This window comes from Callorhinus ursinus, unplaced genomic scaffold (assembly GCF_003265705.2).
Source record: "Callorhinus ursinus isolate GAN/ISIS: 27379988/994484 unplaced genomic scaffold, GSC_fseal_2.0 scaffold113, whole genome shotgun sequence".
Classification (NCBI taxonomy): Eukaryota; Metazoa; Chordata; class Mammalia; order Carnivora; family Otariidae; genus Callorhinus; species Callorhinus ursinus.
Genome location: NW_027397175.1, coordinates 251,832 through 279,145, shown reverse-complemented (window position 1 = coordinate 279,145; position 27,314 = coordinate 251,832). Strand labels below are relative to the sequence as shown.

At 44.7% G+C, this 27,314-nt stretch overlaps 1 protein-coding gene across 6 annotated transcripts in view; it reads right to left on the bottom strand.

Moving 5' to 3' along the window:
- Positions 1-6,425: 6,425 nt before the first annotated feature.
- LOC112838532 (TLE family member 1, transcriptional corepressor) overlaps positions 6,426-27,314 on the bottom strand; it is a 95,422-nt gene continuing 74,533 nt past the window's right edge. For all 6 annotated transcript variants that reach the window (XM_073889668.1, XM_073889669.1, XM_025891293.2 and 3 more), the window contains 6 exons: positions 15,290-15,539; positions 13,061-13,308; positions 9,732-9,879; positions 8,135-8,285; positions 7,151-7,227; positions 6,426-7,004 (listed from right to left, as the gene is read on the bottom strand). In XM_073889668.1, coding sequence (XP_073745769.1) covers positions 6,897-7,004; positions 7,151-7,227; positions 8,135-8,285; positions 9,732-9,879; positions 13,061-13,308; positions 15,290-15,539 — 982 coding nt within the window. In that variant the 3' untranslated portion in view covers positions 6,426-6,896. The remainder of the gene's footprint in view (positions 7,005-7,150; positions 7,228-8,134; positions 8,286-9,731; positions 9,880-13,060; positions 13,309-15,289; positions 15,540-27,314) is intronic.

Here is a 27,314-nt window from a genome sequence, read left to right as displayed (position 1 = left end):
AAACTTGTTTAACCCCTTCAACAGCCCTGTAAGGTAGGTATTTTTATTTCAATTTTGTAGTTGGAGAAAAGTCCTGAGAGGGGCTAAGGAAGTTGCCCAAGGCCATACCCAAATGATAAATCCATATCACACCTGGGATCTGTGCCTGATTCCAAACTTGGTGTCCTTCCAGCACATCACAGTGCCCAGTGGACTATTTCTGGCTCACATTCTCATTACAAGTAGGGCATCACACCTGCTCAACTACAAAAGACCCTTTGGTTTTAAACAACAAAAACAATATAGAGGTAGGTTATAGTTCCCTACTTTTAATTCACTACTAAGGTTTACCATCATTGGGGTTATGAAATTACCTCTTCGAAGCAAGCAAAGGATAACGGTGGAAAATAATGAACATACTTTCTTAATATTGAAAATAGAACATACAAGTTTATGTAACAGAAACCTATCCTGAGAAAATTAGACATCTACTTTAGGTGTCTAAAAGAAGTTATCAAGGCTCTACAAAAGGTTTCCTAGATCTGCTAATGGGACAGATAATCTTAAGTATGGGGATCGGATGGTCAATGAGCTGACCTTGGCAGGATCCTTTCAAAGAATGAATCTAAGCTCCAGCAAAACTAAATGGGAAAATGAGGTATTGCTTATTGCCTATCATTAGCAAATATTTTTTAGAGTAAGAACAATGTGGTTGACCCAAGGCAAGCTAGCATGACCATGCTCTGCTGGGAGTAGTATAAATAGGCCTAGGATTTCTAGAAAGCAATTTGGCACTGTATATCAAAGATCTGAAATAACATTTTATCTTTTGATGCAGTAACTCCATTTCTCGGGATTAATTCTAAGGAAATGAAGAGAAATAAGGAGAGAAAATTATATATGAACATTTTCTTTACAAGGATTGTAACAATATCTCAATGTTTGAAATAGCCTACATACCTAACAAATGAGAAATGAGCAAATTATAGTAAATCCAACATTGTGAGTTGTTTGTTAATAAATTTTAATAAAGAAAAATAAAGTCAACTGCAAAAAAAAAAACCCTCCAAATAACCCAATTAAAAATTGGGCAAAGGACATAAATAGATGTTTTTCCAAAGAAGACATACAAATGGTCAACAGATACATGAAAATGTGCTTAGCATCACTATTAAGAGAAACAGAAATCAAAACACAAGGTGGTATCACCTTACAGCTGTTAGAGGATATCTATTATAAAAAAGACAAATGCTAGCAAGTATGTGAAGTAGGAAGCCTTGGTGCATTTTTGGTAGGAATACTCACTGGTGCAGCCACTATGGAAAATGGTATGGAGGTTCCTCAAAAAATTTTAAATACAATTATCATGTGATCCAGCCATCCCAATTCGGGGTTTAGAGATATCTGCCGTCTCATGATCAATGCAGCACTGTTCACAACAGCCAGAGGAAAGAAACAACCTAAGGGTCCATCAGTGGATGAATGGATAAAGGAAATGTGTGAGACACACACACACACACACACGTACGCACGGGCACGCACACACACAAATGACTATTGAGCCTTTAAAAAGAAGGAAATGCTACCATTTGCAACAACACAGATGAACCTAGAGGTGACTATGCTAAGTGAAATAAGAGAAAGACAAATACTGTGTGCTATCACCTATATGTGCAATTAAAAAAAAGAAGGTTGAACTCCTAGAAACAGAGTAGAATGGTGATTGCCAGGGGCTGGGAAGTCAGGGTAATAGGGAGAGGTTGGTAAAAGGGTACAAACTTTCTGTTTTAAGATGAACAAGGTCTGAGGGTAACAACACTGTAGTGTATAACTGAAATTTGCTGAGACAGCAGAACTTAAGTGTTCTCACTACTCCCCCCAAAATAAACATTTGAGGTGATGGATACATTAATTAGCTTGATGGGGGAATCCTTTCATAATACATACTTCTATCAAATCATTATATTGTACACTTTAAACATCTAACAATTGTTTTTGTCAATTACACCTGAAGTTGAAAACAAGAAAAAGAAAAGTGAGAAACACATTATAAAACCACAAGGACAAGGCAGTAGAACAGAATTAAGACAAAAGGCTTTGGAGTCTGACGACCTGGGTTCAAATCTGACTCCAACCAACAATTAGCTATGTGATCTCCAGCTAGTTACTGCCTCTCTATGCCTGTTTCGTTATCTGTTAAATGAGCATGAACCCACTAACTACCTCATTGGGCTTTTTTGAAGATTAAGTGAGATAATACAAAGTGCTCAAACGTCCTTGAGTTATTTGGTATTTGGGAAATACTCAAAAGATGTTCATTCTTATTAATCATCTGTATTACATTGAACATATTTGGTATGACAATCTTGTTTCTAAGAGGCACCATTATGGGGTTTATTTTCTTCCATATACCTTGCCATATTTTCCAAATTGAAATCAGAGGTATATGATACTTCTATGAATAAAAAAAAAAAATTATCATGCGGGAACATGTGGAAGCCCTTGGCCCATTGCCCGGCATACAACAGTTCTTCCAAACACTTGCTGGAATGGCACAATGGGCTGTCCTCGACAGCTAATGCCAAATGAGTAATTTACATCCCAGACTGTTGAGAGCTGCCTGTCAATCCTTTACTGTTGGGTTTCCTTAGGGCAGTGCCTCACCCACATCCCCCTCCGTCACAATCAGCAGATTCTTCCCCAAACCCTTCTCCCTCTAATAATTTCACCTTAGCCACCAGCCTGGTGGCCACCTCGCCAAGGGCTTGAGGTCACATCTTCAGTAAATGCTGGTGGGCTGACTGAATCTAACATGATAATCTGAAGAATAAAAACACTCTATAAAGTCAGCAGCTTATTGTTTTACACACAGTAAGTATTCCAATTTTCAAGAACAATTTCTAACTTTTAATTATGCATCACCACTCCAATTAAACATTCTCAAGACTTCCACTACATTAGGTCCTTACGGTAGGTTTTCCAATCCTGATAGAAGGCTCATATAACTCAGATTAAATTACTAAATGCAAAGAGAAACTTTTTAAAGTACTCAATTTGCATTTATTTGTATTATAATATTAAGCTTCAAAAGTCCGTTTTGAGAGCAAAGACTAATGCGAGAACAGCCACTTCAAAACAGTATGTCTGTTTATTGTCATTTTAGTTCTAATCCTTACCCGCAAAACTTAAAAGATAGGAGAGTTCCAGTCTTAAGAGAATATGAATATACTCTAATAGTTTTTGAACACACCGATAGTCCACTGTAAAGATTATTGCTCTAGATTAGCAATTCTCAAAGTGTGGGCTCCAGTCCAGCAGTCCCAAGATTAACTGGGAACTCGGAGAAATACAAATTTTCAGGACCCACCGTGATCTACTGACTCAAAAACTCAAGAGATGGAGACCCAGAAATCTGAATCTGTTCCTCCTGGTGATTCTGATGCAGTCTCAAGTTTGAGAACCACTTTTCTAGAAACGTAAACCCAACTAACAAGCATTTAACTGTTTAAGTGCCAGGACAAAATATGAAGCCAAAGCTTTGGTTGCCTGGAGAGTAAATTCCCCAGGGCAGAAAATAACCCTTACCCAAGCTTCATCTTGCTCAGGGAAGCCCGAAACTGTGGTGATCTGACAACTTCATTGCTGAGCGAAGAGTGAAGAGAAGATATCCGAGAAGAAAAAAAATCCATGGATCGAGAGCAGAGTGGAGGGCTTGAAATGTCATCACTCAATTTCAAGCTGATGACAGAGGCAGCAGTCTCCTGATGGCATGAAGCAGCATGCTTAAGTTAAGAATTTGATCTCTCCGATTTGTTGGAAAACTCATTTCGGAAAGTCACAACCTCTGTGGGCCATTAGCACAAATGCCATTTTTTTAAAATCTCTGTATGAATGCTCTATGGCTTTAAAACCAGATGCTACTTACCGGTCATGAAATTTAAAAAAAAAACAACAACAACAATTAGGCCATCAAAAATCCCATCTCTCAGCCACTGTGAAGATTATAATTTATGTCAAACACCTCCCTACTACCTGGCAAATAGCACAAACTTAAAAAAAAAAAACTTAATCATCATATTGATGAAATATTTTGTCCTTATTTTAAGTGCTAGAAACATCTAGTTACCAAAAGGCATTCCAAACCTAATCTCACTAGGATTTCAATTTTTACCCAGAGAATTTCAATTCCATGGAAGAGTCACATGGCAGAAACCCACATTCAAGGTGCAAAGACTGCGAGTGACCAAAAAAATAAATAAATAAACAAAACACAAAACAAAAAAAAAAACAAGATTAAATACATCTAGGGATAATGACAATCATCTCCTAACATTTTTATAGGTGAAACTGCCTAGCCCGGCTGTTGGCACATACAGGTGATCAATGTCTAGCTGAACCTGAATTTACTGAACCTGAATTTATAATCCGTATTCAAGGCACGGAGTATACCAATGTTTGGCTGACGAGGGTTTCAACACCCCACGATTCCAGGCTCCTTGGGGACAGGAGTGTGACTCCTAATTCCACAGTTTAGGAAGAAATCGCTTTCCCACTCGTATCCCCCAACTGTGAGACAGGTGCCACTCGGTCCTGCGTCACATACCTGCTTCTGATCCCCAAGACTCAGAGAAGCAGGCACGCCTACTGTATCATTCCCATTTTATGAGTAGGGGAGCAATTGTCTCAGCAATTCCCCAAGATTCCGACGCTGAGCAGAGGAGTCGGACCAGCCCCCAAATGCCTCTTCCAGTACCTCACTAGCAAATGGAAGTGGTTTCATCAGATTCAAGATAGTCGATGAGCTGTAAGGTCTAGACCCTCACAAAATCTCACTAGAGAAAGAATATCAGAAGCGTGGGAAACAAGAAAGCATGGAAGGAAAAAATGCACCAACAGAAAACAGGACTATTTATTTAACCCAGAGTCCTTTCAAATATGCTCCCCCCTCTTCTTGATGGGCAGGTACACAGCTGCACAGCGAGCAGGAGACCCCACTTCCCAGTCCTCCCGCCTAAGTCCCAGCCAATAGAAATAATGACCAGATTCTTCAGTCACCTGCTTGCAAGGACATCCGTTTCCTTGGACTTTCACTTGCCCCACTGCTGGCTGGAAGTGGGGCAAGGGAAGCAAGCATGAAAACACAGAGCTACACTGCTGGTCTGGGTCTCTAGGGGAGACAGAAACCCCTGTGGTATCTAAGCCACTGTACTGGTGGGTCTCTGTTGTAGCAACGTAACTTCTCCCCTCCTATTACAGAAAATAAGGGAGGCAGGCAGGAAAGGAGAGACAACAGAAAAGATAAATACTATATTAATAAGCCATAAGAGACTGTAGTATAGAAACGTACCTCATTATACAAGGAAGGGATGAGAAAGAAATCAGCCTTGGTAATTAGGGCTCTGCCATTCACTTAATGAGAAGAGAAAATATTTAACAAACTCTCTGCATAAACAAATATTATTTTGGCAAAAAGCAAACAAAATAATGTTGCTAAATGTATAAAAACAAGAAGGCCTAGATAACAAATGAAAAATATTAAGACAAACTGCCAACAACTTGCTGGATCCTAAGGAAACAAGAACATTAAAACTTCCTTAGGTGCTATTTTTAAATAGCCAGGAAACGTGGTTTAAAAATATTAACTGTTATTTTCTAAAATATAACAGTAAATAACAGGTATACAAAGATAGCCATTATAGCCTTTTCAGGAGGAAACATGCATGGTCAATTTATTAAAAGCCCAGGGTTACAGGTTTCATCTGATCAAATTAATAAAAGCTTGTCCACCAGGAGGAAGACCAGACTAATGAGAGACTGCAATGGCTAGAAGCCGCAGGGAAAGCCTTAATGGGAATGGGGCTCAGTGCTGGGTGTGACTGGCTCAGGTCAACCCATATAATAGATTAAGTAAGTATTAACGAGACAAAACCAGTTGGCATCCCACCTTTCTTTTACAGGTTAATGAATTCCACAGCTTTGTGAACATCATCAATCCCAACACTGAACACAAGTCACCCACATGTCTTGAGAGATGTGATGCTTGCCAAGGGAGACAATAAAAGATCTGAAGATGCTGGACTCTCCCAGAGAAGAGGATATTCTGTCTCCCAGGGCATTACCAAGAAAAAGCAGAGCTTTAATTTCTGACCTCCAATCACAAGAGTATCTTTAAAAAAACATGATTCTTGATGAAGTTATTTTAGCTTCCCAAATAAAAGTGTCATGAGTAAACCTTCAAGTACTGACTATTTCTGGTCCTGAGTTCCCACTAACTCAGAAGTGTTGATTAGGTGCCAGTGCAGTGCGAGCCCACAACCGAATCTACTTGCAAATTCAAAAGTGCATGCTTAAACTTCCTCTGCACATGTGTGGACTTTGCTTCTAAAACCCACATGAGTGATCCCAACGCTTTGATAAAAACAACAAAGAAGGAAAGGGAAAACCACTTATTGGTACTAAAGCCTTTACTGTAATAAACCAAATATATTTACAATTTATACAAATGTTTAACCTTCAACAAAAATACAAAAAAACATTTCACAAGATGCAAAACCAGGAAACAAGTTCATTGGAGACACCACTGCTCTACCAAGCACAGAAGGTGAGGGGAACTGCAAGGAACAGGAAGGTCACCTCGGCCGACCACACACACAGGAAGGAAGAGGCTCTGCCGACTCCCCTTGCCCCTCTGTCCACTCCGCCTTGGTGCTCCGTTTGGTCTAGGTAGATGGGGGACCTTCAGTGGATGGACTCGTCGCCTCCTCTTTGTAGACTCAAAGTAGTTTCGTGTCAAGGTTTGGAAACAGGTTTTCGTGGTTGTTTTTTTTTTTTCCTTTTAAAGTTACAACTTTTCTATTTCTACAAATTCAAAACATTTTGGCCCGATTCAACTCTAAATGTTAAACCACATCATGTTTTCAGTAGATGACTTCGTAGACTGTAGCCTTCTTGTCCCCTGAGCCAGTGACGATGTACTTATCATCCACAGAGATGTCACAGCTCAGCACGGACGAGGACTCTTTGGACTGGAAGAGAAAACAGTGGGCGCAGGTTTAATGTGAACAGAGCTGCTCAGGGGCCCTGCTCCTCCCCGAGGTGCCTTCACTGCCGGAGTCATGGAGAATGCCCTGATCAAACGGTCATTCTGGGTCAGGAGCACTGGCTTACTTACCTGGAATATACTAGCTCCGTAGGGGGTCCGCCAAGCATTGAGGAGGTTGTCTTTGCCGGTACTTACAAACCACTTACCTAGAGTTAGCAAAGGAACATGGAGGTGAACACGATTAAAAATTCTTCCTCTACTATTAGCCACCTGGACTTCATCAAACTCAGAGCATTTCTAATCATGAACTATCATGTCCAAGGGCTTGGCCTAGGACAGGAGGAGAGAGAGCAGGCTTTACATCGGGGCTCCACTGTGAGCCATCTGTGGTCTTGGGTTTTGTCTCAGCAGCAGCAGGGACCGTGTCAGCCCCACGAGCCACCGGATACACTTGGGACAGCATCACACCCAGCACACAGTGGGTCCTCAAATACTGACTCGATGAAGCTGCTGCCCTTTCAGTCCATTTCCTCACGATGAAATTGGGACTGGGGAGGATTAAATGACGAACTTAAGTAAAATGCCAGATAGAATGGGCTCAGTGACTAACAGCTACTCATCCCTCCACCCATCTCAAGAACAAATATTTGACCCCGTGTGCACTTCTTCCCTCTTGATCTTCACCGCAGAGTGTATAACAGTGTGGGGCAAGCTGAGTGTGCCCTTCTCTGATCCTAATTCCCTATGCTGCTCAGTCTCTAAGAACTTCCAACGTGGCTGCCCCAGGCTTCTATAAATCCTGCCCCCTTTCAGAGTGGTAACGAATTGCCCTCCACCTCTGCTCCAGACTCCCCCGCTTAAGAAAAAAAAAAAAAAATCTGTGTCAAAACCTTGTATTAGGCAACTGCATCCCTGCTGACTATTCTCACATTAGGAAAATAGGCTGAACGGATGTCACTGTGCTCTGAGGGACATATTAAGACAATAGAATTATTGCATCCAGTTGCTCAGAGAACATTTTTTCCAGACATGATCTCTACTGTATTTTTTTTTTAAGAAATATTTTCCATTGAGGCCATTGGTGTCCTCCAGTTTCCTTTCAGCTCAACTCACCACAATAAGCAAATTTTAAGGACAGCACACAGCTCTCATGGAGATGCAGCTGGTACTTGTCAGGCTTATTTACGTGAAGAACTTCCACATTGCTACTCTCCATGCCCACGGCCAGCCACTCCCCAGTTGGGCAGTATCCAAGGGAGAAGATCTGTAGGAAGCAGAACAGGCTCGCTAGTGATTTTGCCCAATAAACTGAGAAATGAAATGGCAACCAGAAATGGGGGTAAAACAGCAAGGAGAGGGGGATGTAATCAGCAAACTCCAGACTGCAGTATAGTCCACAAGACAAGAGACCCAACACAGACCAGCCAAGTGTTAAACATCTTTATGAAAACAATCAGAAAGCTTGGAATACGTACATCACATGTGATGAAGTTATTTTTTTAAATTTTACGTATTTAAGTCATCTCTACCCCCAATGTGGGGCTTGAACTCACGACCCCGAGATCAAGAGCCACATGCTCTACGGACTGAGCCAGCCAGGTGCCCCCAAGAAATTATTCTTAAGAATAAGGACATCTGTGTGTGTATGTATGTTCTAGTGTGGTCCTTGTCTTTTGCAGATACTTAACTGGGATGCTTGTGGATGAAATAATACGATTTACTTTAAAATGATCCAGTGTTTGGGGGCAGGGATGATACAGGAGACGGGTCATGGGTTTGCAACTGTAAAGCTCAGTGATGGGCAAGTGGAGTTTACTGGACACTTCTCTGTACTTCCATGTATGCTAGGGTGTTCTCTGCACTCATGTATATTTGAAATTTTCCATAAAAAGTTTTTTTTTTTTTTTGAAAAAAGGCAGACCAAAAACAGTACCCTAGCTTATACTGGGAAAAGGGCTGGAATGAGGAAGACTCTAAGAAACTCCACAAAAGATTAACAAGGACATGAAATTGAGTAATATGCATAGCTGTATGCAAGTAATGATCAAAAGAACAATTCCACCCACAGAAGACATGTAAAATGGCACCATCTTTCCCCAAAACAAGTCTAGATTCAGACACTCGACATCTAACTCATCTCCACAATCCACAAAGTTGCCATTTCATATCATTTCAAACCTCCATCAATCTAGTCAGCCACGAGTCCATTTTCCCAGGGATGAATAATAAAATGGGCATCCGCGGAGACACCACCGCATTTTTTTTTTTAAGCCCCCTAATGCAAGGGAAATGAATTAACTTTCAGGGCTTGGTGATTTTTTTCTCGACTCCTTGTGATAACCCTGCCTATTTTTCAAGCTCTCTTTATATGTGAATCCAATAATCATCTCTCACCCCCACGCTGGACGGTGGGAATATGTTCCAACAGGTCAAACTGTAGGCTCTTCACTGAATAAGTTCCTTCAGTGGACTCGTACATAAATAAAACTAATAGGTCTTCACCGGTAGGGTTTTAGAAACCACTCTAAGCATTTCAGGGCCGCTGTCTGTCTGTCTGTGGGGGTTGTTTTTGTTTGTTTTAAATCAGCATCTCAGAGTCAAGGCTGGTCTATCTGCCTTGTTCTTACTATGGTGGGGTGTGAAGGAGGAAGGATGCCACACGCAGACCACATCAGAGATTGCCGGGGGCAGGGAGTGGGGAGCCCGTCACCTGGGAGGTAAAGTCATGCTGCTGCAGCTGCCGCCCCTCGCGCAGGTCCCAGGACCTGACCGTGTTGTCCAGGCCGCCCGTCCAGAGCTTGGTGCCGTCGTTAGAAATGTCAATACAGCTGGCCCCGTCTGTGTGGCCCTGGAATTGCCTGATAAAACAAACCAGATTGAATAATGATTTCCTGCCCAAGCTCAAGGTAAACACTGTTGTGTTGTTAGCTTTGGACTCGGTGTGCGTGTGTCATCTCTTCAGTGTCTGCTGATGTGCAAGATCACACTAACCTTCCCCTGAGGAGGGAATAGCACCTGCAGATTTTCCTTTTCTTTTTTCGTCGTCCAAGTGCTAAAGACGTGGAATGCCATTTTAGGTCATCACATGGGAGGAGTAAAATACACTCTTATAGCTCTTCTTACAAATCTGTCTGGAAGGGAAAATTCCTCCCAGGTCTGGAAAAGTGTTTGAGTGTTGAAGGCGGTTGGGGGGGGGGGGGGGGGGAGGACAAACACACAGAATCCCAAGTATATTCTGTAAAGAAAGATATCTGCCTGCATCACGACATTACGAGCTCAGGGTCCAGAAGCACTTACTTTTCCATGAGTGCATCCACACAGCAATGCCCTTCATGGCAACAAAGCATGAGCTCACATATTTACTCAACCTTGCTTTCTGTATTAGAAAGACCCCTGCATTAGGAAATCTGGACTCCCAGAGACAAAGGGTCATGCTGGCCTCCTGATTCAGGGGCCAGCATGAGACAAAGCTAATTGCTGAGGCTGACCCATGGGCACCTCAGCGGGGACCCTGCCTTGAAGCTGACCCTAAGGTTGTTCTCTTAAAGGGAACTCTTGTGCTTTAGTCAAAAAACACTACCAAAACCAACCAACCAATAGGGATTTGCAGAGTGCCAATGCTCTGCCAGACCAAAGGCGGGGGTTTGCTGAGGGACAGGCCAAGGTGAGCCACTGCAGGGCTGGTGATTTGTGGATCTGGACCTGGTTTTGCATGCCAAGAGGGAGCCAGCAGGGACGTGACCGGAACAGGCCCAGTCACTATGGGGAACCAGGAGGGATTCATTAGAGTGGCTTGGAATTTCAACACCCAACGTTTCTACATCTGTCCTTCCTCTAGGTCCCCCTCACCTTATTGTTCCCGCAGGACTCCACACTTTTAAACTGAGCTTAGAATTTAAAGAGCGTGTAAGACCAGACAAAAGCACCACTTGCCATGAATTCTGAGACAAGAACTGTCACTTCAAAAACGGTTCCTCCAAAAGCTATTCTGAATGTCCACCTTGGTTCTCTCTCCCGCACGCGCCCAACTGTCCCCACCCCACCCCAGGCTCACGTACCCCAGCCAGCCCCACTTCCCTCCAACTGTCCCCACCCCACCCCAGGCTCACGTACCCCAGCCAGCCCCACTTCCCTCCAAGACTCCCCAGAGCTCATGCGGGACTACTGAAGTCCCAGACTCATCTTTTGAAAGTTCTGCTATCCCCTCCCTCAGACTGCTCTGGAAACCCAATGACCTCTCCGCATTTCACCTCTGCCTTCCCTACAACTCATGAAATACTCCTTGACCACAAATGCCTTTCTCTGTGGACCTCAGGCACCCAGTGGATGTTCCTCCATCCCTCTGTCCACAACTCTCAGCGCTACTCTTCGGCTCCCAGAAGGCAGGTTTAGGCCACGCAGGGTCTCAGTAAATACTGAGATACTCAGCAGACTCCATGCCACCCTCTCACACAGAGCAGCCGTTAGCCACGTGTGGCCAACCCAGAGTGGGCAAGACATTCATAAGAGCACTACCCCATGATAGCCAGCAGGCGTGTACTCCCGGGGGCCCGCACAGAGCAGGGGTTCGGAGCACAGACAGGAGAACAGCACGCCCGCACCCCGTCCCGTGCCCCCCACGCCCGACGCTGTGGGCCAGGCAGGCGGCCTCCACCTTTCCGCGCCTCAGGTTCCTCACCTGTAAAACTGGGACAAGAGCAGCGCGGACGTTATAAGGGTTAAATGGATTAACATTTGAAAAGCCCTTAGCATTAAAATTTTAAAAGTGCTATTTATTCAGATTTCTTTAAAAAAAAAAAAAAGAATAGAAAAAAACAGCAAACACTGGCCAGGCTAAAAGTCTGAAGGGGCTGTCAGCTCTGGCTACGTGTGTCCATTGTGATCATTCTGAGCTGCCCAGCACGTGACAAGAGAAAAATAATGGTCACGGCATCAGTCACACACAGGGACAGAGCCCGGCTCAGTGACACTGACTGGATTCCTATGGAGGAGGTCTGGAGGGAGATGAAGCTGCTATAATGACTTCGAAAGTCCATCCATTCGCTCTGGCACACGGACCCAAAGCATCAAAGGAGCCCTACTAAATCATCCACCAGCCTAACACCACACCATAAATGAAGAGCGTTTCTGAGCAAAGAAAACAGGGAACGAAAAAGCAGAATACACACCAGGTTTCCCTGGGATGTTTGACTAGTGCTGCCCTTTGTAAAGACTTTTCTGTAACATCTCTGGTGTGGACTCTTGATTTCAGCAGAGGGAAGGCACTGGCCAGAGCCAAGGACAGACACAGAGGTGGCAGGACTGCGGCTGTCACTGCAGTTAAGAGGACAGATTGCAGGAAGCCGGGCTCATTCCTAGGGTGGAATGACCCGTGGACGGCACTGATTTAGTAATTGGGAAACACGCATACTTTAAAACCATTTTGTGGGCAAAGTTCATGGAATCTCCTTTTAAAAAATATTTATTTATTTATTTGACAGAGAGAGCACGTGCTCACAAGCAGGGGGAGTGGCAGGCAGAGGGAGAGGGAGAGGGAGAGGGAGAGGGAGAAGCAGGCTTCCCGCTGAACAGGGAGTCCAACTCAGGGCTCGATCCCAAGACCCTGGGATCCTAACCTGAGCCAAAGGCAGACGCTTAACTGACTAAGCCACCCGGGCGCCCCTGGAATCTCCTCTTCTAATGTCCTTTTGTTGATTTTCTGTTACCCTTTAACACTTGGCTCCTATTTACAGAAACAAGGTTCTAGCCAAAGCCAAAAGCACCTAGTGTTAAGGACTGTCCGTACCTCTAGGTAATCCATGGTATGTATATGTTAGGAATATATTTTGAACAAGTCTGGCATCTGTAAGTGGCTGAAGAATGGGGATGTTGGGGAGGTAAACAGAAAGTGTGGGAGACACCCCACACTTTGTCTAAGCCTGGCACACAGGAGGCTCTTCACATGGGCTGAGAGCCTGGGTGCAGCCCAAGAAGCAGGAGGTCTTCAGGCCCAAGTACCCAAGGAGGGAACCCCCAGCCTAGAAAACCACAGCTGCTCACCTCACCAGCGTCTGGTTGTGCAGGTCCCAGACGGCAATGTTACCGTCACTGCAGCATGAGAAGCAGACCTTGGAGTCGGGGCTGATGGCCAGGGCATAGCACGCGGGGGCCGAGGACGTCAGCTCTGCCTTGATGCGCGGGGTCGGAGCCGCCAGGTCCCAGATGGACAGAGTACTGGCCTCCCCTCCCACGATGAGGGTGCAGCCATCAGGGAGCAATTTGCAGGAACGGATGTAGTTATCCCTGTTCTGTGAAATAAACATAATTCAATTGCTATGATGCATGACCAAGCAGTAACAATACCATGCTAACTGCTATCTTGGTTCTTGACTTGAAAAAGTGGTATTTCGTGGACACCAGCAAAGCAAGAGGTCTGTAGCAAAGATTGGGTTCCAATTGTAACTGTCCCCTTTGAAACAGTCAACAAAACAAACTCCGAGGCTCACTCGGGCATGTGCAAACACTTAGATGGAACTTTTCCATCTAAGACATCCAGTTTCCTGCTGAGTAGAAAGAACTGAAATGATCAGCGGATGTGAGGTAGGTGTGCACGTATTTCTCTGTGAAGAAACCACTTTTCAAAGCTAGTTTATAAATCTCTGACCTCATCACCCACCCTTATTTACTATTTGGAAAGTGCAGACCTGCTGCCTACGTTCTGGTTTTCATTACTCTTAAATCTCTATCTAAGGCTTGTGCTGAATCTTCATTAGCCACGTGGCTCCTTATTAGGACTTTAACAGAGCTGCTTTCTCAAGGGGTAACACGGTTGCTGCCATATTCAAGCCTCTCAGTCCAAAGAAATTGATAAAAGAGGGCATCTCTCTATCAAAACCAGCACATATTAAAAAAGGAAGGTGGGAGGGGGGCTTGGGTGGCTCAGTCAGTTAAGCATCCAACTCTTGATTTCGGCTGAGGTAATGATCACGGGTCATGGGCCCCGTGCTGGGCGTGGGGCCTGCTGAAAATGCTCTCTCTCCCTCTCCCTCTGCCCCTACCTCTGAAAAAGAAAAAGAAAAAAAAAAAAAAAAAAAGGAAGGTGGGACCTAAAATGACCCTTCCCTCCCTGACGGAAATAACTGCTATCCTTCAACCCAAATAGACAGAACTGAAGTTTTCGCTATGCTTTGACCATGGCCTATTATTCAAAGACGAGAAAAAACTTTAAGCACATAAATCTCAAAAAAGGTGATGAGTGTCACAAAATACGCCTACTATTATAGAATGTCAGCCTATGTTGAAGCACACTGAAATTTCATCAATGGAGATCTTTTAAAGTTATGTGATTAAAAAGTAAATCAGTAACTCCTCAAAAAAAAAAAAAAAAAAAAAAAAAAAAGGATTTCCAAAAAAAAAAAAAAAAAAAAAAAAAAAAAAGGCTTTCGTATCTCAAAAACACCACTGTTCTTTTTGAAACCTCTGGCTCCCGAATCCTCAGCGGTGGCTGGGCAGGCAGTGGGTAAACCGCACCACCGGCCGCGGCAAAGCCTAGGCGTGCCACGTATCAGGGGCACTGTGGCCCTGGTTCTGCGTCAGGCCAGTGGTATGTGGGTTATAAATTCTGGGGTCACAGTTTATGGAGATCAGAACATGTCCCAACATGTGCTATGATCCTGAAAAATGCAAAACGGTACTCTCCTACTGTGGGAGCAGGCGGATTAGGGTACCCCAGGAAAGCGTTCTCCCCATTCCCGTTTTGCAGGCGGCCGTCCCCCATTTTTATGCAGTGTGGTCTATTAACCTTTCCTGAAGTTCAGGTAATAAAACCCAGCCAGCCCTCCCAGGTCTCCCTGAAAACACAGACCTTGTTCAGAATGCTTTTTTATGCCACGTTATCAAATGTTTACTATTCAGTATTTATCCGAAGGCTGCAGGGAAATTAAAAGTTGGGTGGATTGCAGGGCTCAGAGTCCAGGCCTCGCTGTGCTTTCATTCATTAAATGGGAAACCCCCTTTTGAATATACATTCAAACAAGGACAGCTTCTGTAAACTACCGTACAATGTTTTTTAAAAGAAATCCATCAACTCTGGGATTTAACCACCGAAAGAGCAACAAATGAAACGTTCACATTTCAGGGAGAGGGGTGGGGGAGCTAACTAGCTAACACAGGAAACAGAAAGGGCTTCCATTTCCTCATAATGGGAATAAAACCCAGGCCCAAACAGCCATTTCCTTATTGAGTCTCCAGGGACACATTACCCTCGTGCGCCAGTTCCTGTTCACTCACCAGACAGTCGAGCTGAGAGACGGGGCTCTTGTTGCCGGGGTGGCTGATGTCCCAGACCTTGACGCAGCCCTTCCCGCCCGTGTACACGTGTCTCGTGGGGTTGCTGATGGTCACGGCGCACACCACCTCCCCGTGGTTCAGGGTGTTGATCTGGCGCGCGTGCCGGGGGATTCCGGGTCCGATGAGGGCGTCGGGGGGGAAAGGGACGGGCTGCATCTGACCGTCTGCAGTAACGTGGAAGGAGTATGCACTTTTGGAGAGGGGGACGGTTGGAGAGAAAGACAGGAGAGGAGACAGAGAAAACATTTATCATAAGGCAGCTGATCATTAGCTCAGCAGTATCTATGAGGAAGACAAAGAAGGGAACGATTCTCCTTAGGATTTTCTTGAGATCAATAGAAGCTGAAGTATTTACCGAAGGAGCAAATTTAAAATACATAATAACGGAAGCCTAGGGTGTACCAAAAGACAGGTATATTGAAGTATATTTTTTAAGTATTTAACGATTTTTCAATTGTGTCTAACCATTCCATAAAGCATTCCTTCCAATCCCATATAAAGTGCTAACTACGCTTCCAAATTAACATAAAATACCTCCTTCCATGTACCTTGTATAATTGTATGATTTCTTAGCATAATTTTAAATGATTATTTTTTATGCTTCAGATGAAGCCCTTAAGAACTCGTATTACATTTCACACAGTGAACAGTGTATTTCAACACTGACAAACAAAAACAGTTTCCTCAATGCACCAGTTTCAGGCTTGAATTTACTCTCTTTTGCATAATCAAGAGAAAATAATAAAAGATTCTCTTACATCAAATAGCTTGATGATAGATTTCAAGTTTTCTCCTCGACAATCTCGCCGTCTCCTTTGGCCATGAACCCCAGTTTTATCTAAGGCAGAAAAGCTACTCTTTGCTTCGCCACGTTCCCACCACTGAGATGTACGTGGCTCAACATACATGCGCTGCTGGGTGGCACTAAGCTCATAACCTGAAAGAAAGGGGCCCTGGGGGGGATACAGAAGCTCTCTGTACCTTTGGCTCAATTTTGCTATGAACCTAGAACTGCTTTAAAAAGTAAAGTTTATTAATTAAAAGAAAAGGAATTTTAAAAGAGGAGGAGCATCGGGGTTCCTGCCTGCCCTCTTTTCTTACTCCTTCCTACTGCCTTAACTATGAGCAAGGTGCCGTGGAGCTCCACCAGCCCTTGGGGGCCACAAGCTGACTCTGAAGATGGAAATCAACTGCCGAAGGAAGTGGAACACAAACGATGCAGAGCCCTGCTGACAGCCGGTATCTTTTTACGGGAGAGAGAAATAAACTTTTATGTTACTTCAAGCTATTGTTTTCCTGCCGTGTTCAATACGAACAAACCTAATCCTAGGACATTCTTGTTTCCACCCCAAAATCTTAAAGCATATTGTACGCTTTTAAGATCTAATGATTTAAAACCCAAGCACTAATATATCACAGGCATTATAAAACATGCACAAAAGAAAAGATACTTTTAGAGGGTGGAAGATGCAGAAATGCTAATATCCACCCCCAACATCCAAACGGATGGAATTATGCACTTTGAAGACCACTGCTTTCACTTTCTTCCTATCTGAAGCCAACACTAGGCATTCTAGAAGTTCAACATGAAGCCTTTTCTATAGGTCTGCATACATAAATGAAGTATGTAGAGCTTCCTCCTGTCCGTGACCCACTGGGATAAATCCGTCTGGGCCCTTTATGGAACTTGTCATTGGCACCTTGCCGTCCCTTTACAGATCTAAAGACCATGGGTATTAACACAGAACTCAAATTTTCATGTTAATGCTAACTCAAATTTTGTAAAATAACTTAGCATGCACAAAACTGAAAACTGAAACAGGGTTATCAGATTTCCAACCTCCTCGCACATAAAACCTACATACTTCCCTAAGCTTGAGAAGAAAATATATGCTGTTGTTTTCACTCTATGAAAGCAAAATACCAAATACATGAAGGCTTGAAAAAGAACTTCCCCTTCTCCCAACCAAACGACACGATCTTAGAAATATGCTATTTCCTGACAAACTGGTTCCAATAACTAATATTACATGGCTAGCTGGACCAAAACCTTAACATTCCTCTTAATTTGAATCATTGAGCACACACAATGGGAACTCTACAGAATGTACTAGAAAATTAATATACAAAACAACTATAGCTCAAAGCCCTTACATCAAAACAAGCCACTAAATCCCTTATTTTTTTATCCAACAGTATCCTTTGGTGTCCTTAGTTAACATATCAAGCCCACATGGTATTTTAGTACATGCGCATTGAACCTAAGCCATTTATTATGGGATATTCGGAGTTGGGATCAAATGGCACTGTACTGCCCTTGAAGATGGGACGACAAGAGCTGGAGTTTAACTCTATTCATGTTCTAGAAGAATTCCTCAAGGTCCAGGAGCAATTATGTGACCCCCTAAGCTGGGTCTGAAAATGACAAACAATGAACTAGGTAAAGCTGGAGAAATGACCAGAGTGTTTTCATGAAACAATCAAACGGAACGTATTTGGTTAGAACAGTGGTTGACATGGGGGAAGAACCTGCCTCTTAAAGCTTTCTTTAAGAGAATAATGACACACATGAAAGTCCGTTTCTTTGTCTGCCATAAATCAAGGCGGGCACCTCCAGGGAGGCAAACTCTCCATCAGGTACCCTTTTAGCAATTCTGGATGTTTAGGGGAAGAAAATTTTACCTTGCTTCAATTGGAAACCCTCTTGTTACTGAGTTCAGTGTTACTGAGTTCAATGTTCCAGGTTAAAACAGACGCACAAAGTGTAGACAAGAGCTGCATGCTCCTTTTTGGAAGACACCCGCCTCCCTCCCAGGTGTCTTCTTCTTTAAACCACACAGGAGGTCTGTGATCATCATACTGAGGCAAATTTAAAATTGATTCACAGAGCAGTGAACTGCTGCCAGAAGCTGGGCACATTTCTGGGTCCCCGGGGAAATGCACAGGGATGTTAATACATCAGTCACAGGGGGCCTCGCAGGAAGCCGGTGCCGCCTGCGGTGCTGGAGAGCCTGATCAAATGAACAAACCAGAACGACAGAAAGGGCTGATGGGTCTCAAAGAGGGATCAACTGGAAGGAAAAATCAGGGGAGGAGACAAGAGTCTGGAATTATTCACCTACAGGAACACAAGACACAGCATATCGATGAGAAAAAGCCACGCTGCTGACGTATCATGACGACGTTAAATACATCCCAGAAGGAAACTTAGATTCTCTACTTATTGAAGAGCCAGGAAAAGTAAAATCAACCAGGAAGGGGAATTTATAAACACATAGTGAGGATTTATAAATATCTCCCAAGCCTGAATTCAGAAAGAGGTCAGCCACCAAAGAATGCATATGGAAGGAGTGGATTTATAGAATTTCAAACACAGGCAGAATTCATCTGTGATGTTAACCCAGAGGGAGGGTTCCCCTCAGCTACTGGAGAGGGCACAAGAAGGGCTTCTTCAGTACTCTTGGCGCAAAGTCACTTAGTTATACACACACCATTCACGCACTTTTCTGTATGTCTGTCTCAATTTTAAAAGCTTTTATTTGTTTGTTCAAGAAAAAGTCGAGAGGGCTCCTGACTGATGATCAAGTGGACCAGGTCCACAGCTAAGTCAAGAGCCCAGACTCGCGTGTTACATGTATGGGAGATGGCAGGCTCGCTGGCCTAACTGTGGCCATCCTTCCCGGCCTCACTACCTGTAGCCTGTCACGTGTCTGCTCCTGACCCACAAGACAGAAATACAACCAAGTATAAGGGATGCAGGGGTTGCTCTAAGGGTGAGAAGAGCTGCAAAACCATTAAACAATGAACACCGTGCTCCACACCGGCAGGGCCCTCAGAGAATGGGAGCATCGGTATCAAACACCCATGACTTTAAAAGAGGAGAGTGAGGGTATGCTCAATCAAGGGCTCTTTTATCAACCAGTGGGCCAGCGTGAGGACCAGAAATGCAGAAAGGGAGGAAGGTGCAGGGTGGGAGTCAGGAAAGCACATGGCAATGATGAGGCAAAGGAAATCCATAGATCCTGAAGAGCAAGAGAGGAGAGACAGCCCCTGGCAAAGAGGAGAAGACATGTAGCCAGGACTGTGGCACACTGTGAGGCAGAAAGAATGAGCTCCTGCTGCCCTCGTTAGTGGCCACACTGCTGGGGCCACCCACTGCACCCACGAAAGCCTCAGAGAACTGAGCCCCTGCCCCAACCCAGCTTTCTGCACAAGCACCTGCTGATCAGGATCTAATTCCGAAATCTGGTTGGAGAACTGAAAAGAATAAAAACCCCTGAACAGCAGAGATGTAAAAAACTGAATGAAGTCAAACTCCTTCGGAGCTGAGGCCGCTTCCTTTATTGGGCACACAGCAGAGGGGAAGGAACTCAAAGGAAGGAGTCCCCACCAGGAAGCCTCTCGGGGACAGCAGCAAGCTGGAAAACAAGACCGCGCTTTGGAGAAGTAGGTTGTTTTTTTTCCTAGCTCTGCTGCTAATAAAACTATGCTGTGTTCTGCGGCCAAAGGAAAACAGGTGTTTACATAGTCGTTGGTTTGCTGGAAATAGACAGGAACGGCAACAGCGGGATCCGGTAAACAGTGATGAAGAACCACGGCCCCCAGAGATCATCGTTGCGGCCAAGACCCCGCCGCCTGTGGACTTGGCATTCTCGACGGGGAAGCTCCGGCTGTCGGAACAAGTATCAAAAATCCAGTCATGTCAGAAACCCTCACGCGCTCTTTGGGGCTCGCCAAGTCCTTCATGATGTATTATGGCTGGGCCTCAGTTCATGTGACCGTCCTGTATCTGAAACTCCCTGCCACGTGGGACAATGGGCCAGTCCCCTAAAATACCGCACACTGTCACATCTCCAAGTTGTGCACAAACTGTTCCCTCTGGCCTAGAATAGCGCCGCCTCCCTCCTAAGTGCTCGTCACTTGCTCTCCTCCTCAGTCTGCCACAACCTTCCCAGGCAGGATTCTTTTCCAGGGTCCTGTCTCTTCCTATAAATCTCGGCTATGGCACGTATCACACTGTGGACTGCCACACGTGTTTACACTTCTCGTTCGTTGTTTTTCCCACTGCAGAGTTCTTCAGACAGGTGGCCTGACTTCGCCAGCCAACATACGGCTGGATCTCAACACCCCATTCATCGCTACCCTACTCGCTTAGAAGTTGAGGCACGGAAGGTCGCTCTGGCAAGGAGAGTAAGCTACAAGAAAGTGAGGGTCCTCTAGCCACCTGGGTTATGCCAGCCAACTTTCCCCCAGAAATTTCCAGTCGTCCTACCAAATGTCACAAAAAGACAGTATCAACATTCCCGAGGGGGGAATGCGGTCCCTAGAGAGATGATTTGGACTGAAACAAAAGGCAATGAAAGCAACCACAGTGATGGAGTGAAATCCATGGCCCTTCCCCAAGTCAGCAGAGCCCAGTGGAAGCGGGACCCTTCCAGAAGCTGCCACAGGTCACAGGCAAAAATCGCGATCCCACACCTGGCAGCTGAAAAGCATACCGTAGAGCAAAAAAAAAAAAAAAAAAAAAAAAAGGAGACACAGATTAGAGGTTCAGCTAGTCACTAATAAGATGTGGGGGCCATAGGTAACTTACCTATACCTTGTGCCTCATGCCCTTATATTTACAACACGCCCTGAGAAAACTTACCCACTAAACATGACTGAGGAGGTGCAGTGTAAATGAGGTTGCGTGAGAAGGTACTTCCAGAAAAGCATGACACACAACATAGATTCAACCTCTGGTTCTCGCATCAGGAGGTAGCTCACTATCCCTCATTATGTGGAGATGAGAAGCAATAGTACAGGACAGGGTCAGTGGGCCACTGGGCTAGTAAGTGGAGGGGCCAGGATTCAGGTTCAGGATATCCAGGGCAGGACCACCACAAAAGGAGAGCTCTTAATCTTCACCCTAGCTTCACACTGGCACTAACTTGGACATTATCGCCTCGAGAGGGAAAATGCGTGCCCATCAGGATGGAGACAGGTAGCCTGCACGAGAGAAATCTTCTTGTCAATGTCATCGGGGCACTTCATTATAGAGTCCTGGCCCCGGAGGCTTGGAGGGTTTGGGGCACCTGGGTCATCCTAAGGTATATGAGAATAATGTAATTTACGACTGTGGAGGATACTCTTGGCCTCAAAAACTAGAATAATGAAGGTGATGGCGGGGGGACCGGGATGTGAGGTCCTAAGGAAATCAGAGCCATATTATTCTAAGATTTCAGGAAAAGAAAATAGGTCCTTGGGAATACGATTCATCTATTTATGGTAAAATCTCCTTCACTGCCGATATAACAAGCTTTACCTTTAACATTTCGTGAGGTCTGCATAACTAACCCATAACATCTATAAAACACAGGATTTTTCCAGTTTGGTGTCCCAGGATCCTTCCAAACAGCAAATATGCAGATGAGGGCACAATTCCTATCCTATTGGAAGAGAGCATATCTACAGGAATAGAGGGCTTTAGTAACAATTAAATTACAAGGTGAGAATTTAAAGCATTAAGATGGGAGACTCTGTGTTTGTTTCCTTATTTATGACCTTAACATAGGACTATTCCCATTTTTTTGAAAAGGCAAATGCAAAACCTCTTAAAATGGACATGAAAAAGATGAGAAAAGAAATGGGAGATGGTCTAGTTGATAATCTAGGAGGTTCTCTAGCAAAGTTAACATTTATGACTTTGAATTCTAGGCCCTACTTCCTCTACCAACTAAATGTTTGAAAACCTGTGGGGAACCTGGGTGGCTCAGTCGGTCAAGTGTCCACCTTTGGCTCAGGTCATGATCTGGGGTTCTGGGATAAAGTCCTGCATCAGGCTCTCTGCTCACCAGGAAATCTGCCTCTCCTTCTCCCCTGGCTTGTGCTGTCTCTCTCATAAATAAATAAAATTAAAAAAAAATAAATGTTTGAAAACATGTAAATGTGCTGGGTAAAAACAAGGCTCCCATGCAGGACAAAGACTCGAACCGAGAGATTCCTGGATGAAAAGGAAGACAAAGAAAAGTTTAAAATACAGCCCTTTCAAAGCTCAATTCGAAAATTCTAGCAAAGGAACCAACCACTACAGGCAACCAAGAATCATGTGAGCAAGAAAGAAACAAAGCACACTTACATCTGATAAACTGAAAGGCATCTCTGAGAAGGGGAAGAGGGAGAGAGAGATGTGCAGGGAGGTCAGCTCTCTAGTAGCTACACGTAATTCACATCAAAATAAAGGGCCTTCCAGGCGCCTGGGTGGTTCAGTTGGTTAAGCGACTGCCTTTGGCTCAGGTCATGATCCCAGAGTCCCGGGATCTAGTCCCGCATTGGGCTCCCTGCTCAGCGGGGAGTCTGCTTCTCCCTCTGACCCTACCCCCTCTTGTACTCTCTCTCTCTCTCTCAAATAAAATAAAATCTTCAGAAAAAATAAATAAAGGGCCTTCCATTTCAATATAATCTCAAGCAATTAGCTACACATTCCCAGAAGACCAAAGAGTAGAAAAACAGAAATTAAACCCAAACCCAAATGTGATAATGAGGCATAAAACAAGCATGTTACTTTTGACGTTTAATAGACCAAAAAACACCCAAATACCATAACCAGTGAAAAGAGGGCCGAATTAATTTCCAAATCCACTAAATAAGCCAGCTGTGGATTCTAGACATGGTCAACAGAGGAACCAGAAGCAAGATCAGGACTGGAAAATGGGGTGGGGGATCGGGGCAAGGGCTGGCCATGGAAATGTCTCCTCGGCTGGAAGCCGGGATAGCCTCTCCTCACTGCTGCAAAACATGTTTTCCTAAGAAGCAATTTTACCCCACATGTAGTTAAGATTTTCTTTTCTCTTTAGGTTCCAACTCCAAAAAGGTACTTTAAAGATTTATTTAAACACTAAACGAGTGAGTGTAAGATTTTTCAATTACATGTCTAGCATTAAAACACAGGGTGAAGGAACCTGGAATGAAGCTGGATCTTAAGCCAAGCTATTATTAGTCTGAGTTACTACTGACCTCTAGGTGCTACTACACGAGGCAGGTAGGGCACAGCCTCCATGCATGGATGGAGAGGAAAGCGGTCCTTCGGAGCCAAAACGCCGTTTTGGGGGAAGGGTGGTGTGAGGCACAGCAAAGAGATGTTGACCTAACTAAACCAGAATTTCTCTTACCAGGGATCTCCACAAGACTCGGGGGAACACATTTCCTAAAACTAAAAGTGAGTTCAAGTGAAGCTGACCAAACAATACCAATTAAATCTTGCCTCGAGGGTTTGAAAACAGTCGGGGTTACCTCTTACAAATCAGCACTGCTGAACTCTAAAACCACAGATGCAAAATGTGAATCTCTTTTACAAAGGATGAGTCACAGTCTTACACAATCCCGGACTCATTTCCCACCTACTCAATGCACCAAATATTTGTTTACTGGGTATTTGTGCTCAAGGGGACAGAGGGACTTCAAAGCTTCAGTTCTCATAGGGAAGAAGCAGGTAGAGATCTGACATGGGCACATGACGGTCACTCAAGGCCAAGGCGTGCAAGGGGTCACAAGATGTTACAAGGTGCTCCTGGAGAGGGATCACATTTCATAAGGCATCAGTGAAAGCTTCGTGTTAATAAGGTGGCAACAGAAATGGTCTCTGAAGGACAAAAAGTCTTCGCACAGAAAGAAGGGACATTGCTCCAGCTAGGAAGAGGAAAGGCTCTCAGAGAATGGAAGGTTCTCTCTTTCGGCCCATGCACAAGATGCAAAGAACACGTGACATGAGGCCAGAAAAGCAGGTGGGGGTAAAAGTACTAGAGGGGCCTTGAATGCCCCATCACCAGTTTATGTGCAACTGCTGAAGATCTCTGAGCAAGAAAGGAACCTAATCAGGTAAGCACTTTATAAAGGGAAAAACTTATCTAGGATCTTACCGACAAAAGTCATTAGGAATTAAGTGAGGATTTCAACAATGAAGAAAACTTGTGAAATGTCACTTAAACAAGGAAGAATTACAGGCTAAAGTTTGGGCCCAGATGTCAGAGAGAATGAGGATGATGCCTTTAACAAAGATAGAGAAGTCAGGACAGACAGGTGTGGGGGTGAAGGAGACAAGGAAAATGACCAGGTTGGTTGGGAAACCCTACTGAGTTCCTTCATCATTTTAACACCACCACCAAGTACAAAATAGTGGCAACAGGAGTCACCTTGCTCTATTCTACTTTGATAAAAACAAAACAACACAAAAACCAACAATGTAAGGCCACAGGGCCTTTGCATATGCTCCTTCCTTCTCCCCTATGGGATTAAAACAGCTCAGAAACACTTCTTCCTTGAAGCCTGCCACATGCTTTTACAGAAGAGCGTTTCTCTTGGTCAGAGCTCTTCTCTCAATTACAATTATGCATTCAATTTTGTGATTAGTTGATTAATGTGGTCTCTCCATCACTAGGCTGTGAGCTTCCAATAGGGTCCTTTAGGCCTGTGTAGCAGGTTTCAATTAAATCAGTGGGAGAGGACAAGAGGGAGGTGACTGTTAGATTTTGGTGAGCAGATGGTGCGGGAACCTGCAATCACATCCCACAAGATAGGGCTGGAGCAACGGACATATTCAGCCAGAAGAGAAGCCTCGTGGCAAGATGGTGGTCTCAAAATATCTGAAGAGCTGCCGTGAGGATGATGTATGAGTGGTGTGCTGTGTGGTCTCAAGGGGTAGGAAAGAAGCAGGATCGATGGATAAAGGTTCCAGGGAGACAGATCTCAGCTCGAGGGCTGGAACAGTTTTCACACAGCCAGGGAAAGTGGCTTGCTCCAGGAACCACCAGCAAGGCCCGGTTACCAGACACACGTGGGCAGAAGCACACAGCCACGTGGTGAGGCGATCGTGGGACACCTGAACCACAGATGAGCATTCACACTAGAGGCACTGTCAAGGTCCCTCCAGCCCCCTGGAACTCTCCTGGCTCTGCCACTCAGAAGCAACTCATCCATTGGCACAGGAGTCCCTCAAGCTCCCATGTGCTGGGATCATGTGGCAGGCTGTCCCCTCTACCTGCAATGGTCCAAATTTTCTGCCCTCTTTGCTCTGTGGGTTTGTTCCTCCTGCGCATGCTTAGCTTTCAGTGTATCCTCCTCACCCCGAGGAAGCCCTTCCCATCCTAACCATCAAGACTCTACATGTTTGCCTAGCCCCCACTGCTCTGCCTTCAGGGTGCCTCACAAACGTACTGCAGCATTTGTCCCTCTCATGTTTCCACATCAGGAGGCCCCCCAAAGGCGGGGAAGATGAACATTCTCTTTCCCGGAGCCTGCCCAGCACCTGGCACAAAGCCTGACACACAGTTCTTGCACAAATGTCCAAGAGTAACCATCCATCGCCCTACCCAAATATTATTTCGATTGGTATTTGTCAGAGGATGATACTCTCAAACCTTTACACCTCGCTCACCCTTACCCTGGCCATGTTGGTTTGTCACCATTTCTCTTAAGTGCCTCAGACCAAAGCTGTTCGAAGTGTGGTCTGCAAACATTTGCTACCGTCCACACGGAAATCAGCTCACTCAGGGATAGGAAGTGTTGAAAACAGTTATACAGCAACTCGACAGAGTCAACTGATGACAGCTGACTCTTGTAATAAAAAACTGGGACTGGGGCGCCTGGGTGGCTCAGTCAGGTAAGCGTCTGCCTTCGGCTCAGGTCCTGATCCCAGGGTCCTGGGATGCAGCCCCTAGTCAGGTTCCCTGCTCAGTGGGGAGCCTGCTTTTCCCTCTGCCCCTCCTCCTGCTCTCTCTCTCAAATTAATAAAATCTTAAAAAACAAACAAACAAAAAACAACTGGGACTTATACTGTGTATCTTTCTTCCCCAATTCATCTGTATTTGTCTGTTACAAGAGTACCAATCTGGGTCATGCTGGGAAAAAAACTGGTCGTCATAGAAGCTTTGAGAAGCACTGCTTCAGGGACTATTACTTTACTCAACAATGAGGACAGGAAGCCCTCTCAAACTAATTAATGGATTAAAACAAAGGAATAGAATGTATAGCCCAGATCCCAGAGACAATGGTGAACTCCATTTTTCCCCTCCGATATTAACTCGATCTTCCTCACAAAACATGGCTCCCCTCAAACTTAAAAGAGAATCCTAAAGAATGTATTTTCACTGTTTTGGAGGGCAGTGACCACTCCGATCCAGAGACTCACCCTCATACGTGACTCTCACAACTTTGCTGCCTTGCCCACTGTCATTGTCCCTGAGCATGTTGTGCCCTAGCTTAACAGAGATGTGAACACAAAGAAATCCAAGGTGCTCACAGCCAAAGGCATGAGTATTTTGGCTCTACTAAGCATGGCAACAGTATTATCATTCAGAGAAGGCTTCAACTTTGTGTCTAATTGCATTATTCACACACACACACAAACTGTAAAGAGCTAGGTCTGATTAATGGTCCTCTGCACCTTCAAGACCATCACCATAGATCATAGCTCGTCCCACCCCACCCCACCCGCCTCACCCGTCCCATTCAGGGTGCGGTCTTGGCAGCCAGACATACCCCCACACCTCTGACTCTTGAAACTGGCTTTCCCTAATGGTCAGTTAAACTTGGCATTATTTGCTTATTATTTCCCTGAAGATTCATCAGTTACTATTAATTATTGACTCTCATCCCATGACTCATTTGCCCTTTATCCACTCACCAGTCTGTGGGACACACAACAGCTACGTTGCCAGAGACCACGGATAAGAAATACCCACTGAGGGCGGAGCAAGATGGCGGAGGACTAGGAGACCTGGATTTCGTCTGGTCTCAGGAATTCAGCTGGATAGGGATCAAACCATTCTGAACACCTACGAACTCAACAGGAGATCGAAAAGAAGAATAGTAACAACTCTCTGAACAGAGAAGCGACCACTTACTGGAAGGTAGGACATGCGGAGAAGTGAATCCGAGGCGATATTCGGGAGGATAGACGGCGGGGGAGGGGCCTCCGTCGGCGGCTTCT